General features: G+C 44.7%; 1 protein-coding gene across 4 annotated transcripts in view; it reads right to left on the bottom strand.

The window, feature by feature from the left end:
* The window catches only part of FAT1 (FAT atypical cadherin 1), a 109,181-nt gene that overhangs the window by 4,623 nt on the left and 88,847 nt on the right, over window positions 1-15,711 (bottom strand). For 3 of the 4 annotated variants that reach the window (XM_010953273.3, XM_074353568.1, XM_074353569.1), the window contains exons 15-26: window positions 14,419-14,633; window positions 14,032-14,169; window positions 11,711-11,854; window positions 11,021-11,218; window positions 9,820-10,621; window positions 9,553-9,684; window positions 7,980-8,137; window positions 6,835-7,297; window positions 6,010-6,163; window positions 5,738-5,848; window positions 3,621-4,252; window positions 2,900-3,037 (exon numbers count right to left, since the gene is read on the bottom strand). In XM_010953273.3, the coding sequence (XP_010951575.2) occupies window positions 2,900-3,037; window positions 3,621-4,252; window positions 5,738-5,848; window positions 6,010-6,163; window positions 6,835-7,297; window positions 7,980-8,137; window positions 9,553-9,684; window positions 9,820-10,621; window positions 11,021-11,218; window positions 11,711-11,854; window positions 14,032-14,169; window positions 14,419-14,633 (3,285 nt within the window). Of the gene's footprint in view, window positions 1-2,329; window positions 2,383-2,899; window positions 3,038-3,620; window positions 4,253-5,737; window positions 5,849-6,009; window positions 6,164-6,834; window positions 7,298-7,979; window positions 8,138-9,552; window positions 9,685-9,819; window positions 10,622-11,020; window positions 11,219-11,710; window positions 11,855-14,031; window positions 14,170-14,418; window positions 14,634-15,711 lie in introns of all 4 variants that reach the window. The other variant, XR_835175.3, reaches the window with a different exon arrangement.

Consider the following 15,711-nt stretch of genomic DNA (forward strand, 5'->3'; position numbering starts at 1 on the left):
TCGGGTCATATAAAGGCAGCTGTGAAGACCCTATGGGTGACATCTGGCATCTGTGAAAGTTCACTGTGAACGGCAAGAAGTCACAAAGACTATATACAAATATAAACGTATTTTTGCAATGTACCTGGAATAATGAATACACACACTGCACAAAACAGAAGTACTCAACCTCCTCAGAACCATAACAGAAGGACTTTTTCTAGCACTATAATAGGCACAAACACACAACTCCAGGGACGGTCACTGTGAACACAGACACAGAGCACACACATGACTGTACCTTCTTTAGTCACCATGTCAACTACAGCATTGACAAGGTGTATTACAGTCACTATGGAAGCTTGTAAAAAGGTACAAAAGGAGTAAATTAGGAAAATCTTCAGTTAGTTAGGAAACAGTACATTAAATAGGACTTCTTGATTATATAATTTCAACCTTGTAATTTAAAAATGTGAATATTTTAACTACATCATATAATTATGCACGACCCCTGCACTCTGTTCCTTACATGTCTCAGAGGTTTTTCTAATCAAGCTATATATTTGTTATTATTCATCAAAGGAACAGAGTAAACATTATATTGTAATCTAGGAAAAAATTTTTTAGCTATAAATTTGTTTCACAATTAAAATTATGAAACAAATCATGACAAAACAATCTTTATTTTAACATCCCATGGACAAAAGACTTCACATTCAAAGAATCAAATACTTGCTAAGCCAATTCTCTGGGTCCATTTAATAAACTCATACATTGTTCCCAAGAAAAAAAAATTAAGAGCTAGATAACCAGGTAAAATACGCAATATAAATACAAAAATGGCTTTGTCTCTGTTCTATGTACTCCCACCCCAATTTTCTTGTCTTTTTTTCAGACGCATTAACAGCTGGTGAGCTAACATACCAGCAGAGAAATGCAGACTGTCTGGCTGTTTCCTGTGTAAATTCTCTTTTCATTCGTGATTTGAATTGTTTTGAAGCATCTATGCCAAGATAAGTAAGTATGCATGTAACAGGCAGAAGGATGGCCCTCAGAGATGTCCACATCCTAATCCTGGGAACCTGTGAGCATGTGACCATCCTTGGCAAAAGGGACTTTGCTGATGGCATTAAGTTAACGGTCTTGAGATGGGGAGCTTTTCCTGAATAATCTGTGCAGGCCCAGTGTGATCACAAGGGTTCTAAAAAGGACAGAAACTTTCCCAGCTATGATTGGAGGCAGATATGACAACAGAAGAATGGCCAGTGAGATGCAATGTTGTCGTCTTTGAAAGATGGAGGAATAAGCTATGAGCCAAGGAATGTGGGCACTTCCAGAAGCCGGACAAGGTGGAGGAGACAGGTTCTCCTCTGGAATCTCCAGAAAGGAGGCAGCCCTGCTGACACCTTAGTTCTAACCTACAGAGACACGCGCTAGAGCTCCACCCGAGAGAACCAGAAGATAAATAATTCATCGTGTTTTAAGCAGCTATGTTTGTAGTTACCTATTACAACAGCCTTAGAAAACAAAACATAAACTAAATACACCCCTGATACAGAGTTTAATCTTATGATTGATAATTAAAATTATGATAAAGACTAACATACACATACTCCTGGATATGTTTTTTTCCTCACATTGTATTATCTGGCAATTAATGTTCATAACTAATTTAACTATAGTTTAGTAAAAGTATTCAGGAGTATTAAGAATGATGTTCCAATGGAAAAAAAAAACTAGGAAAAGAAATAAAATACTGACAAAATTCCAAAATGTATTTATGAAGAGTGTTTAAGGACTAAGATATAATTACACAAATTGGCAACTCTAACGTCTTAGAATTAAACCTGATGAAAGAAATAATCGTATTTTGTTGTTGTTGGCTTAATAGGCAAAGCTAGGTTCACAGACGTCATTACTAAAAAATAAACACAGGTGTACTTTGATGTCATACATAACATGCTTGAAATGGCTCAGGAATGAATGGAATGTCCTTAGTTTGGAAAAGGACTCTGCAGTCTATTATGGACAAGATTACTGTGGATATAGAGATAACCAAAATAATTATTAGTGAGATATTTCTTTCCATCAATAAAATATTTTAAATGTTTACACATGCATTTTTATGCAAAATAAATTACAGTCAAACTGGCTAATTCTGACATTCAAAAATTTCCACTGTACACTCACTCCGTTGTGTTACTGAATATTGACAGTTTTCTCTACTGGTATGTGCTAAGACGGCAAAGCTGGTTACCAACGCAGTTTGCCCTAGGAAATCAGATTAACGTAACTGGCACCAAAGATCCCACTGTCAAACTTTCTTCATTAGAAATATAATCAAACTTACTAGCAATCTCTTAAACTGTGCTCTCAGTCAGTACGCTCTGATCCAAATGCGAGCTGAGGCCGCAGGGGAGTCGGGGGGAGAGACAAATGAGACCTTGTAATACCACAGGTGCTACTGAAGGCGAACATTTCAGGCTCCAACATCTCCTCCCAGGGGTGCAGGGGTGTGAGCCTGTGCGCGTGGGGCATGCTCAAGGAAGCTGTGACAAGGGTTTCTTAAAAAACCTACAAAACTTCTATAATATTCACTATCATGGAAAAAAAAGTCAATCCGGAATTAACCAATCGGATAGACATTATCTGTCAATTAATTATATTTTCTTCCTTATTACCGAGCAGTTGCTACGGTTCAAATACCTAAGCATTTGGAACATTTTAGGTGTTTTCCCCAGCGGATGTTCATGCAAGGATGTCCAAGGCACTGTTTAACGGGGGTCCGAAGTGAAACGTGACAACAATCTGAGACCCGACCGGGGCACTGGGCGCGCCCACGTGATTCTATGACCTCGCGTGAACAGGGCTGTGGACAGTGAGCGGGCGAGCCCGAGCGCGCAAGCTTCCGTTCACTCACCATTGTCGTCGCACGACTCCGACTGAAAGGAGCTCAGGGACTGCACTTCAGACAGGCTTTCCCGGGCACTGTATGGCTGAGAAGGCTTTTCCTCCAGCGGTTTTTTGGAGAGACAGGGCTCCAGATCCACTACTTTGGCTGAAAGGAGGAGACGACAGACAGTTCAGCTCCATGAAGGCAAAGACTGCTTTGTTCCCGGCTGTATCCTGACCCAAAGCCCGCGTGACCCAAAGGCTGCCCGAGACCGATGTAATAGAACAATTAAGAGGAAAAAAGAGAAGCATCGGATGAAAGACAAAAACCCCAAACTGACAAATATTCCTGCAGAATCACAGAAAAGAAATTCGCAATAAACTTGCCTGCGGATATCATGAGACAACACTGGGGAATTAAAATTTTGTTTGAAAATGGTACACAGGCCTTTTTCAAAGCATCAAATATATTAGTCACGCAACTAATATAAATACTGTCACTTCTTCTGGCCATGTCTGAAAAAACCTGCATCATGCAAATGCCCCCCCAATATTTTTGTGATAATAATCCCCCCAAATTGGAGTTGAGAACCCACATCAATCCCCAAAATGAAGGGATCTTTCCAGGTGAACTGGAACACGACTGGATGCAATTTCTCAATCAGGATAACATCACAGCCACAGCGCTCAGCCGGGGCTCAGGCACCAGGAAGAGATTTCCCGATGGAGGTGAAAGGAGCTGCTCCTACCATCGTAGTCGAAGTCCCAGCTGGGCTTCTGGATGGAGTCGCTGTCGGAAGGAGAGTTGGAAGGCGGCGGGGGAGGCAGGTTGGGGGCCACGCTGCAGACGGCCACGGCCTTGCGGTGTCCGTGCACCGACTCGGGGTTAAAGGTGCTGAACTCGGGGTGCTCGGGGATAGCCGACCCTTCAAAGGAGTTTCGGTCAAGGTTGTTCCTAGAGTCACTTGGGATGCTCGGAGTGTAGGAAATAGGACGGACAGGCACCTGGGGTGGGACGTCGGAGTAGATGTTCTTATTTAGCTTGGAATCAAAGTACGGTCTCTGCAGGAACGCGGCACTGGGTCCCAAGTGTTTGTCCTCAGGTTCCGGCTGCTGCTTTTTCTTTCGACTTATCATCTTGCGGCAGAAGACAAACACCACCACCAGCAGAAATATCCCCGTGATAAAAACAACGATGCCGACCCCCTCGGCCAGGCCGATGTTCCACGGCGTGGACACGTACTGGTTGGGGGCCACGTCCTCGCAGTGCCTCCCTTTGTACTCGTGGCTGCAGTTGCAGTGATAGGAGCCGTGTGTGTTCTCGCAAGGGGCCCCGTTGCGGCAGGGGTTCCCCGCACACTCGTCCACGTCACTCTGACACCTGTTGGGACAGCCCAGACTCAGGAGAGAGGCCTTTGTGACACGAATCAGGATGGGCCTGGCCTGTACATCTCAGACACTAACGCCTACTCCCTCCTTAGTAAGATCCACCCAGAATGGAGCCAAATATGTCAAACCACCAAGGAACAACAGTCCGACAACCGTAAGTACACACAAACCCTTTCCTGGAGTAATTCACCATTTGGTTCTGTGCTCTGTACGAGTGGGCAATGAACATTACGTCGAGGTGATGTTTAACTGCCATTTTTCTAAGGATTTCACAGGTTACTAAGTCAAACTCACAGGCTAAACCTCAGTTTGTCTTGATTTCTGATCCAGAAACTTAGAATGGGCACATTGATATGTGTATTCTAAGAGGCTTTATTAGATTTCTCTGAGAATGTTCCTGTGTGGGGTTATGACAGATCCAGAAAGCATGTGAAAATCTAGAAGAATCCTTGCTTCCCATCTTTAAATGTGTCTCCCTGTTGAAAACCTCCTTCAGCTCCTCGTCCTACCAGAATCGTCCACATGCAAGTCCCCACCCCTCTGCCTTCCCCAGTGGACATATTTTGTACCGGTACAGATCTACCTGACACTTCTCAAACCCTTCCCCCTGTAATAAAATGTATCCACTTTCCATCCTCTATGCTCACCTGGCATGAGCATTCTGATTACTGAGATAATTCATCAAATATACTGAGTATTGACTAGAACCAGGAAGGCAGAGTTAGGAATGAAGACTACGTGACTGACGGCCAAATTCAAGACCATATCCACCACCGGAGTAAGACATCATGTGAATCCCTGCCAGCAGGTCCCACTTCAAGCCTTCGAACAAGACTGACATGATGAAGGCGTTTCTAAATGGACAGCACTAGGCACTTATAGATAACATGCACTGGGGAATTTTTTAAACTGAATTGGTGGAAAGTCTAAGGTGAAGAGACATCTGGAACTAAAAGCCTGTCCTTTCAAGGTCACCAAGCACCTCAGCGCCTCATTTTCTTCACTTGGAAAAAAATGATCACCTCTCAGGATTACGGAAGGCTCACAAAATATAATGAGAGAGTTGAGGACCGTTTGAGATGCTACATAAATGATGAAAAAACGTCATTACCCTCACCCTCGAAGAGAGATGGGTAACAAATCCATAGGTGTCTGCTTTAAAAACACCACAATCTTATGCATTCCACTAACATCCACTTCTTGCAAATACCCATACATTCTCTATTTATAAATAATATTTCTAAAGTATGGAAACATTACATATGCAAGCATATACTATTCAAGCATTATAATATTATATTCATCTGCTCAATATTTCCTTCTTTTAAAGATGAAAAGATAAATTATTCAGGGAGCCAACAGGAGCTCTGAATTCAAATTTGGAAGCAGTGTAGTCCAAATAAAGTTTTGTTGCATCTGCTAATCATTGTGACATGAAAGACAGGTACAAATATAAATCCTGAAAAAAGCCAGTTACCTTTCTCCCCTAAAACCTGGGTCACACTGACAGACAGCACCATCCAAACTGTCAAAACATGTCCCACCATTTTTGCAGGGTTCATCCTTGCAGTATGGACTAAGCTGGCATCTAAAAAATAAGGAAAAAATAAGCATAAACCTTGATCTTTCTACAGCAAACAAATACAGCAAAACAGAAAACATGAACAAATGTAGACATTTTATGTACGTGATTACATTAGACATTTTAATGCTACAATTAACGATGAAAGTTAAGAAAAACAGACACACCTCTGCCCAGTATACAACCCTCTGCACTGGCAAACGAAGTCTCCATTGTCCACGAGGCAGGTACCACCGTACAGGCATGGGTTGGAGGCACACGGATTGACGCTCACCTCACAGTAGGTCCCTATGTACAAGGCATTGCATTTGCAGTAATAACCTAAGCCAGCGAAAGGGAACAACAAAGTCCTGTCATTCAGTGGCTCAGAAAGTCTTAGGACACTGTGTTTACATTTAGGTTAAGCAGGTGAAGACTTAGCTCACCAAGATCTGTAAAACCTAGTAAAGTTCCCAGTCTCTCTGGGTAAAGAGTTCTCAGCAGAACCTCCACTGCTGGTATCACCAAAACAAAGAACTGAAGGGAGAACTCATAATTAGCTTGAGTTCATCGTAATTTATGAGGGGCCCAAGGCCTTCTGGAATGCCACACTCCCACTCCTGTGTAGAGCGAGCCTGTCCCCTTGCTGGGCCATCAGATCCCCGGAGGCCTTGAGAAGAACCAAAGGACCCCATTCTAACCCCCTGGGGCAGTGTCCATGCTGCTGGAAGCAGAGTCCAGGATCCGCCGTGGCTGCCTGCGGCTACTGGTGCAGAATGGACACGCCACAGCGTGTCTGCAGCCCAGCGGGGAGACACTGGCCCTGCAGCTGCTTCAGGACCACGTCTAAGCTCCCGCGTGGCTCGAGCACCTCTCCGGCCATGCAGATGCCACACTGACGCTTGTGCGTCAAAACCGACCGAATAAAAAGGGAAAAACAGAAACCCGTGGGGAACTGCCCCTTGAGCGCATGCAGGTGTAACACGTACAAAACACGCCCTTGCGAAGCCTACCTCCAGTTGGGGAGGGGTTGCACACGCCTCCATTCTGGCAAGGGTTGCTCGAGCAGTCTTCCGTGGCTGTTAACAAGCACCCCGGGGACACGTCCACCGATTCCTCAATGTGCGCGTAGCTCCTTGGTTTGCTGTTCAGGGGGAGCTCCTGCCCATTCAAATAAATGGAGCCCATACAACCCCTGAAGCCACTGCCAACCTGGGGGGTTCTACCGTGCCGGGAGCCCTGCTGACGGACGTGGCCACCGAAAAACACGTGGTTATCCAGGTTGAGGGTCTTCAGTGTACCCGGGGCCGTGCCCGAGGCCGTGTGGACTTGGTCCAGAACCAGCCTGGCGTAGTTTCCGTTCACTTCAAGAGACACTGCGTGCCACAGTCCGTCGTTGACCTGGATGCTCTGCACGGAGACAATGCCGGGGCCGCTCCCACAGTCGAATTTGTACTGCAGTCTCCCGTTATGAATCTGTGACGGAAACAATCACTGGTCACGTTACTCTCACACGGCCTGCAAGGACAGTTTCTGATCAAACACCTAACGAAGACGTGTGTTTGGTGATGGAAGGCAGAAACTCAGCAAGGCCTTGCGCTGAAGTGCTACAGAGAATGTGCTCGTTTGTTCACTGTGCACATGACCTGGTAAGAACGGACCTTTTAGGGATATCAAGTGCCAACTGCACATCCTAAAGGCATCGTGCAGGCAACTGATAACTAACCATCAACTGAACCACCACCAAAAACAGCATTAGGGAATATCAAAAGTCAAAAATGAATCATGCTTTGAAAAAAACAGGAGGCAAGCCAATGATCACTTCAAGCATATGGAGGATCTCCCTGTAAACTCTAACATTAATAAGGTGTAATGTCACTTAGAGTCTGAATGTAGCTGTCACAGGTAACTAAAAATGTTTCTAAAAAATAGAAGTAAATCTCTAAGTTATTGCAGAGCAAAAAGAGCTTTTCATCCCACGAACTTTCACCCCCCAAACTTAAGTGTGGGTATCAACAAACCATTTGAATGTAGAATTCAGCCACTTCATTATGCTGATTTTATTTTTTTTCCAAAAGCAGAAAATCTGAACATAAAACAGAATTTATGTTTCTAGAGCCTTCCACGATCGGAGGTACAAACATGCACACGTGCTCACCTCCAAGATGCTGTAGTCAGTCCCCCGAGCATACATGGCAACCGCATGAGCAGAATACGTCCGCAGCCTCATGGTCAGCTTCATCTCCAACTTGTTTTCATTTTCCATTAGACGGTATTTCACAAAGCTGTTCCCAGTAAACGTTATGGATGAACTTCCTGTGAATCACGGAGGAAAAAATAAATCAGATCCAAGTTTAACCATATTCTGAAGAGGGTGAACAAATCTACCCCCACCCCAACAGATCCAAGTTTTGAACCCAAGATTGTAACAGTGTAACATTGAATTCAGTGGGAAATGTCTATCTGCTTAACAAAGAGTGCAGCACGACTGGATCTCCACTTGGAGAGAGTAGATTAGACTACTGCATCACAGAGAAATCAATTCTAAAATAATGAAAGATCTAGACATAAAATATCCAATATAAACTACTAGAAAACAATCTAGGAAAATATTTATATAGTCTCAAGGTGGTTTGGGAGACCCTCTCTTTCAAGATATAAAACAATCCTCACTCTTCAAAAACGATGAAGATAATATCAATTCAGAGATGAAAAGTGTGATGTAAAATTACGCAGAAGCGACAAAATAAAAATTAAACAAATCAAAAGATCAGTAATCAGAGAGCAGGATGCAGATCATGTTAATACTCGTAACACACAAAGAGCTCCACACATTAAAAAGAACAAACAGACAAATAATCCAGACAATCAAGCAAAGCGTATGAACAGGCCAGTCACAGAAGAGGACGTGGTAACAGGCAAGGAGTAAATGAAAAGACACCTTGCATAAGTAGCTAGGAAAAATGCAATTAAAATAATCAGATAATCATTTCATGCCCATTAGATGGCGGAATGTGTTTTTTTTATTGGAAACCTTCAACACTGGCAAGAGAATGGGGCATGAGACCTTCACACATGAGTGGAAGAAACAGGAATGGGTACCACTTTTTTGGAAACTAATATACTAGTATATTTACAAATTAAAAAGGTGCTTCATCTCTGACAGAGCTGAGTCCTAGTCTTACAATCTGCTGCACAGAAATGAAAGCACCAACACGTGAGGACACACGCACGAAGATTCTTCTTTTCACATAAGACATAACCTGAGTCTCCACACACGAGGACAATGCTGAATGAACGGTGGTGCAGCCAAGCCAGGGAAGGCTGTGCAGCCACCGAGAAGCACTGGAGCTTGGAAGGATGCTCATAATATCCCGCTAAGCAGAGGGAAAGAGGACTATGCTAGATATGATCACTTTTTAACTTCTTTAAAAAAAAAAAAAAAGCAGAGTGTGAGAGAAAAAGAACAGTAAGTCTGTGCACATGGGATTGTGTGTCTACGTGAGCTCTGGGGACAGAGAAGGAAGAACATCAAATTATTAACTCAGGTGAGTTGAAGAGGAGGGAAAAAGTTACTACTTTATTCATCATCTCTATGTCCGACTTGTTACAATAAACACACTTTACAATCCTTATGAACTCCAACAAAGAAGAAAATGGTAAGAAACATTGCAAGTCACTTTTTGAAAAAAAAAGAAAAAAAAAAGCATTCTTAATCACTGAGCTCTCACCTGGGCACTGACCGAACTTGCCACCTGGACAGACGCAGCTGTACGTCTCCTCTCTGGGATGAGCGACACATTCAGACCCTTCAGGGCACGGACTGTCTTCACACCCATGATGCACAAGTGGGCATTTTCCATCTTTGTTTAAAAAGAAGAGGGGAGGGGGGAGAGCTAATTAATAGGAGCTTCAAGAAAACGACCTTACTGTGCAGCCTTCGGAGGCTGCTCGTGAAGTATCTGCACTGTCTGTTTCCACAGACGTCCGCGTGTTACCTTTGCAGAGGCACACAGCTGTCCTCCGGTGGCGGGGAGTCACAAAACTCAGTCTGGCCGTGCTATGAGTGGACATCACATTTTCGTCCACAGACACCTTCTCATCACAGAATTTCCACGGGCAATCCAGTCCTGCACAGAGCTTCTGGAATACATCCAATATCCTCACACCAATGATCTCCTCAATATCAGTCACGGAAGAATTAATCTTGTGCAGAAGAAGTTTTGTGGAAACCTGGGCGCCACCTGACTTCTCTACAAAAAGCAAGACGTCCAGGTGTGGATGTGGCTCAGAGGGCTGTAGACTAATGATCTGAATGTCGTTCCTTCTCACACCCAGGATGTTCCGCAAAGCTCGCTGGAAGTTGCGCCAATAGTCGCCCACGAACTCTTCGGGGGTGAGGTTGGCAAAGCGGATAGCGATGGTCTGGTTCAGCATCTCCTGGGTCACCTGTCGGATGTGCACCATGATGTCAGCCGCCGTCGTAAACCTCCCATCCGTCACGCTGACGTTGAGGAGGTACTGCCCGATGTCCAGCTTCTTGTGGGCGATCAGCTTACCCCCCGTGCTGGACACAGAGAAGAGGTTGTCCATCTGGGGGTCTAGACTGTAGGTTAACGTGTCATACACGTCCTGGTCGGTCGCGTGGACCTTCCCAATGACACCACCCGAGTACTCCTCTCCAAAAGCAGTGACGAAGATTTCCAGGGGCAAGATCGCAGGAGGATAGATGCTCTCTTCAACGACCCTAATGTCAACGTACGTCAGAGACGACAGCGGAGGCTTTCCATTATCTGCCACCTACGAGGAAAGGGGAAAAAAAATCACCTTCATCTTTGTTTACAGCTTCTTAGTTAAAATGTATTTTTGTTGTTCGAGTTCCAAAATACTATCAATTGTTAGATGCTTAATCCGCCATGTGAGCATTATCAAGGACAGGATAAACACCTCTTTTTGGCTTTTTCACTGATTCATATTGAAATTCAGCTCCACCAATGTCTATGATAAAGTCACCGAACAAATAAATAAGCCCCTCCTCAAAGTGCTTTGGGATAAAAATAAAGATCTGACAAAGAACAAAAAAAGCCCCTCATTCTAATTCAGTTTTGTCTTCTCATGAAACGTAAACTGTTTACATTTGGGAAGATAACCACCAAAAGCAGGAATCCACAATAAAATCATAAAGAAAGGCTGTCATACCTTAACGTGCAGGAGGTAATGATCTTTCACTTTCCTATTTATGGCAGCCGAGGTCAGGAGGACTCCCTGCTGGTTGACTTCAAACGCGCCATCCTCATTTCCACCCACGATGCTGAAGGAGAAGGGCGGGCCGTTGTGAGAGGAGTCCCTGTCGGTCACGGCCAGCTGCAGCACGCGGAACCCCACCGGCTTGTTCTCCTGTGCAGAGTGAGGGAACCACACAGCTGTCAACACCACCCCACCGCACAGGCATGCTTTCTATCAGACAGAACATACAGAAAACAGACTTTGCTGCTCCATCTGAAAGGAGGAGAGAGAGGGTGGCAGTGATGGGGAGGAGGGAAGGGAGAAGAGGGAAAGGAGGGGCGGTGAGAAGAAAGGTGTGGGGGAGGTGGGGGAGGGGTAGGGGAGGCAGGATGGGTGTCTGGAGGGGGAGGGGAGGGAGGGCCAAGGAGGAAATGCAAGGGTGAAGAATCAAGCTACGAGAACAGCTTAAAAACCGAAGCACAAAAAGAAGAGAGAGAAAAGCATCCGGGGAAGGCCCATCGTTTAGTATTGATGGACACCCCCGTAATGTCACTCTTCCCATTTTTCTAAAAAGCAGTCTTTGGAAAAGAAAGAAACTTCAAAGGAACAACTGAGGCCACTGAAGGAGCTCATGTGAACAGGGGGGCGCTGACTGGAGCTCACCTGGATGATGAGGCTGTGGTTCTCCTTGGAGAAGACGGGGGCGTTGTCATTGACGTCAGACACGTCGATGTTCACGGTGGTCGTGTTGACCCTGGGGGGACTGCCGTTGTCAGAAGCCTGCACAGTGAGCGTGTAACCTGAAATCTTTCCGGGGAAGAGACAGAGAGAATGCGTGTCATCTCCACGAGCCCCGAGAACAGGGCTCACCCTGCAGTGTGCCTCTGCCCACCTGGAGGGGCACAACCGTGTCCTGTAGGTGGGCGACTCGTTAACCTACAGACAAGCACCCTGCAACTGACTGTCTGCGAAATGGAATGTATTTGCCCAACAGAAAAAGTTACTATGAGCACTGAGAACCTGACGATACTCAAAAACATACCCATTCTGTTAAACCGTTCTAAGTTTAAAAACTCGCAGACTAACAAAAAATTAAGACAGAAAAGTAATACACATGATGAGAAAACATGGTAACAGATCTCAAAGGCTGCCACGTTAGTGATGGCAGGGAAGGCAATGTCCCTAAGGCCCGAATGTGACTCTCAGCCACAAGTCTGAGGACAGACACCAGCCGCCGCCCACCCCCGGCTGCTCGGTCATTTTCAATGTCTCAGGACACTCCAGACCACCCTCCCCAACACCTGGACCGCAGCAACTGTCTACAGCTTTTAAGATTCCCTCTTCGTGACTTCCTGCAAAATTAAGTGAATTATGAGGCAGCCTCTTCTCCAGAATTAGCAGTGGACAAGGCCAGGAAGCTGGCTAACCCCAGAGCAGTGCTGCAGGATGTTGTCCTGCAGGATATTCCAACAAAAGAAGGGCAGCTTGGCTTGGGAACCCTTCGGCCTCTCTTCTGCTCACTCACAATGGACATTAGTATATGAAAGGATTTGAGAAGTTCTTCGTGTTCTGCCCAGCAGGACTGCAAACCTAAGCACAAGAGTCATGCTTATGAATCTCTTGGAAAGTCTCTGCTCAAAAATAAAAGGTCAGAAAAAGAGAGAGTTGAGACTTGACTGCAATAGCTCATCACTATCTTCCCAAATTCCTCGACTTAGCCACTATTCTCCTGAAATTACAGTCTGTATTATCATCAATGCCCTTCTAATTCCCCAAACCAAGGCTCCCTCACTTCTTCACTTCACCTGCTCTGGGGCAGCTCCCTTCCCGTCTGTAGGAGCAGAAGAGTAAGTGGATGGGTGGATGGATAGATGGAGTGGGGCAGGGGGAGGGATGGGCAGAGGCAGGTTCAGCCTGGCTTGCCTCTCTCCTCATCTGCCCACAGTTATCTCAATACCCAGATCACTTCCCTAATCATCTCCAGAGGCAGGTGTAACAGCCGTGCTTTCAAGTCTCTTAAGTTTGATTAAATCTCCAAATCCTGGCTGAATAATTTTACTTCAATGTGCCATTTTCCTCTGAAAACCAGTGAATGGAAAACCACATCCGACCACCTCTCCCAGGCTAAGTTTACACCCTGCGACCGACCTCCCTGCACCGGCCGGTCACCGCAAGACTGAAACAGTTGCGCCATCAGCCACCACGGCTCCCTCAGCTCAGCGGGTCCCATTTCCTTTACAGAGTTTCTGCGTTTGTCTTTTCATTCAACTGTCACCGCTACTTTCCTAGTTCGGGCTCTTCCTGCCTCATAATGATGAACTGTCACTGTCCTCCCACCTCCCTGGTCTCTCACTGCTCTGAGCAACCCTGAGACCTAGTGAAGGACTCGTCTTCCAGAACCACCTGCCTGAATTGTCTCACCTAGACTCACAGGCAGTGGTAACTGCCCACTGCCTGCAGCTCCGGGCCCAACCTGGTTTTGTCTGTGGCCCTTAATCTGTTCCTGAAACACTTAATCCAACTTTTCTCCCTCACTTGCTGGTATGACCCCTCCACTCCAGCACAACTGAATAAAATCCCCGACACACATCCCTGGTCGCCTCCCTCCATCCTGTGTTCAAGTCGTTCCTCACGGGGAATCCGCATCTCTCAACACTACAGTTCTCCAAATCTCTGCCATTATTTCACATCCAGTGTCTACCTCCATGAAGCATCTCAAAACACTGACACCAACGGTAATTTCGTCCTGAATACAAACTTTTATTATCCAAACTTCGTATTAGTCTGAAACACATCACATATCCTGGAGATTTTCATAGTGCAACTGCTTTTGAAGTATTTCTATAGTGCTTGTCAGGTCCTGAGAACAAGGCTGGTTTGACCCTTCTGACACTTCCCAAAACGTCAGCAGAGGTGGATACAAGGCACTTCCATCCGCTGATCTGATAATCTGTGAACAATTTAAGTCAGATTTCTCCACTTACTGTTTCCCGGTCTAGAAGTTTGGTCACCTTCACTTCTCCCCTGGCAGGGTCGATTGTGAACGGACTGCCCTGATTGCCATCGATAATCGAATAGTGGATGTGGCTGTTTGAAGGTCCGTCAGCATCATCTGCCAAAACCTAGAAAATACCAGGCTCTGGTTTAGCAGACGGGTAAGGCAGGGACAGGGGTCTGTTAAGCAAACTTCTGCTATCGCTAGCCAGCTGTTTTAACGCAATTATTCATAACAGAGTCAGTAACTAGACTAACAAAGGACATTTCTGTATCTTCAAATTATTTTCAAGCAAAGCCACTACGAAAACTGGATCAATCTCACTAAAAACTCTTGCAAAGACCCGGAAGAAAACTGTTGGGGAAAACGGACGGACCGTAATGACAGGCTGTTCAAGAACAGCGTCTTCACTGATCACTGCTGCGTAGGCATCCTGGCTGAACACTGGGGTGTTGTCATTGATGTCTGTTACGTTAATGTTCACAGTTGCAACGTCACTTAGGGAAGGCGTGCCTCCATCAGTGGCTTCCACAGTCAGGTAGTACTCATGGGAGCTTTCGTAGTCCAGGTTCTCAATGATGAATATGGCCCCTAAACAGAAAATCAAAATTACTTCCAGTGCTTTAGAATGCCACCACTTTCTCCTCCTGTGACGGAAACAGACAAACACTTCTAGACAAATTGAATCTTCAATGGATTACATACCTTTTATGTATGTTTTCTGATTTCTTAATTCAACAATTGAAACATGAATTTGCCCATTGTTGGGACCTTATATATTTCTCTTCACTATTTTCCTGATGTTCTTTGTGATAAATTGTTTTCCTAGTCAGTACTACTAACATCCCTGCTATAAAAATAATTACATGTCTTATCTCTTCTTAACCACAGTTTATTACAGACTTTAATAAAACAAAAAGAAAACATAAAAATTCTATTCTTTGGCTTTCTGTGTCCTTTTCCGTCTCATATTTTCTTTCACAGAAATGCACATCCTTTTTAATAATCTCTAGAATAACTATATCCTATTATTAAAAAAAAATCCCTTTCTGATTTAGTAATTCCTTTGATTTAATAATTCCTTTAAACTCTTCCCTGTTCACTCCATTATATCCTACTTGAAGAATCCTCAAAATAACATTTTATGATATGTGTTAAAATACATTTTAAAATAGCATCATCACACAGCTACCTTTCAGCTGAAATAGTCACATACGATTGAAAACAGTTTGAATGGAGCCATGCTTTATAGTGCTCTAAGACTCAGCTATTTTAGAGGACAGATGAGCAAGACTACAGAGGCACTGATGCAGCGAGAGTCAAGAGCTCCAATGACTTCTGGCCTTGCTGGCAGTCACTCAGGAAGTGACTCAGTCCAAGTGCTTTGACTGCTGTATGGAACAACCGCAGTGAAGAAGTCAATGTAATGAACGATCAGATGCCCTCTACTGAAACTAAGAGCAAAGAGAGTCAAACTACTGTTTCACCCGGGAAGCGACTTCACGTAAGATCGCGTGGGACATTAAAAGGCGCCATTATGCAAAAGCTTCTACTACCTTCCACTCTTTATCTTTACTGATTTACTACATCTTATAACTTTACTAAACTACTAGAGGATGATGTTTTGATTTCCTATTTTAAGTTTTTCTGCTGACAGTTATAACAGATA

Source organism: Camelus bactrianus, chromosome 26, assembly GCF_048773025.1.
Source record: "Camelus bactrianus isolate YW-2024 breed Bactrian camel chromosome 26, ASM4877302v1, whole genome shotgun sequence".
Taxonomy (NCBI): domain Eukaryota; kingdom Metazoa; phylum Chordata; class Mammalia; order Artiodactyla; family Camelidae; genus Camelus; species Camelus bactrianus.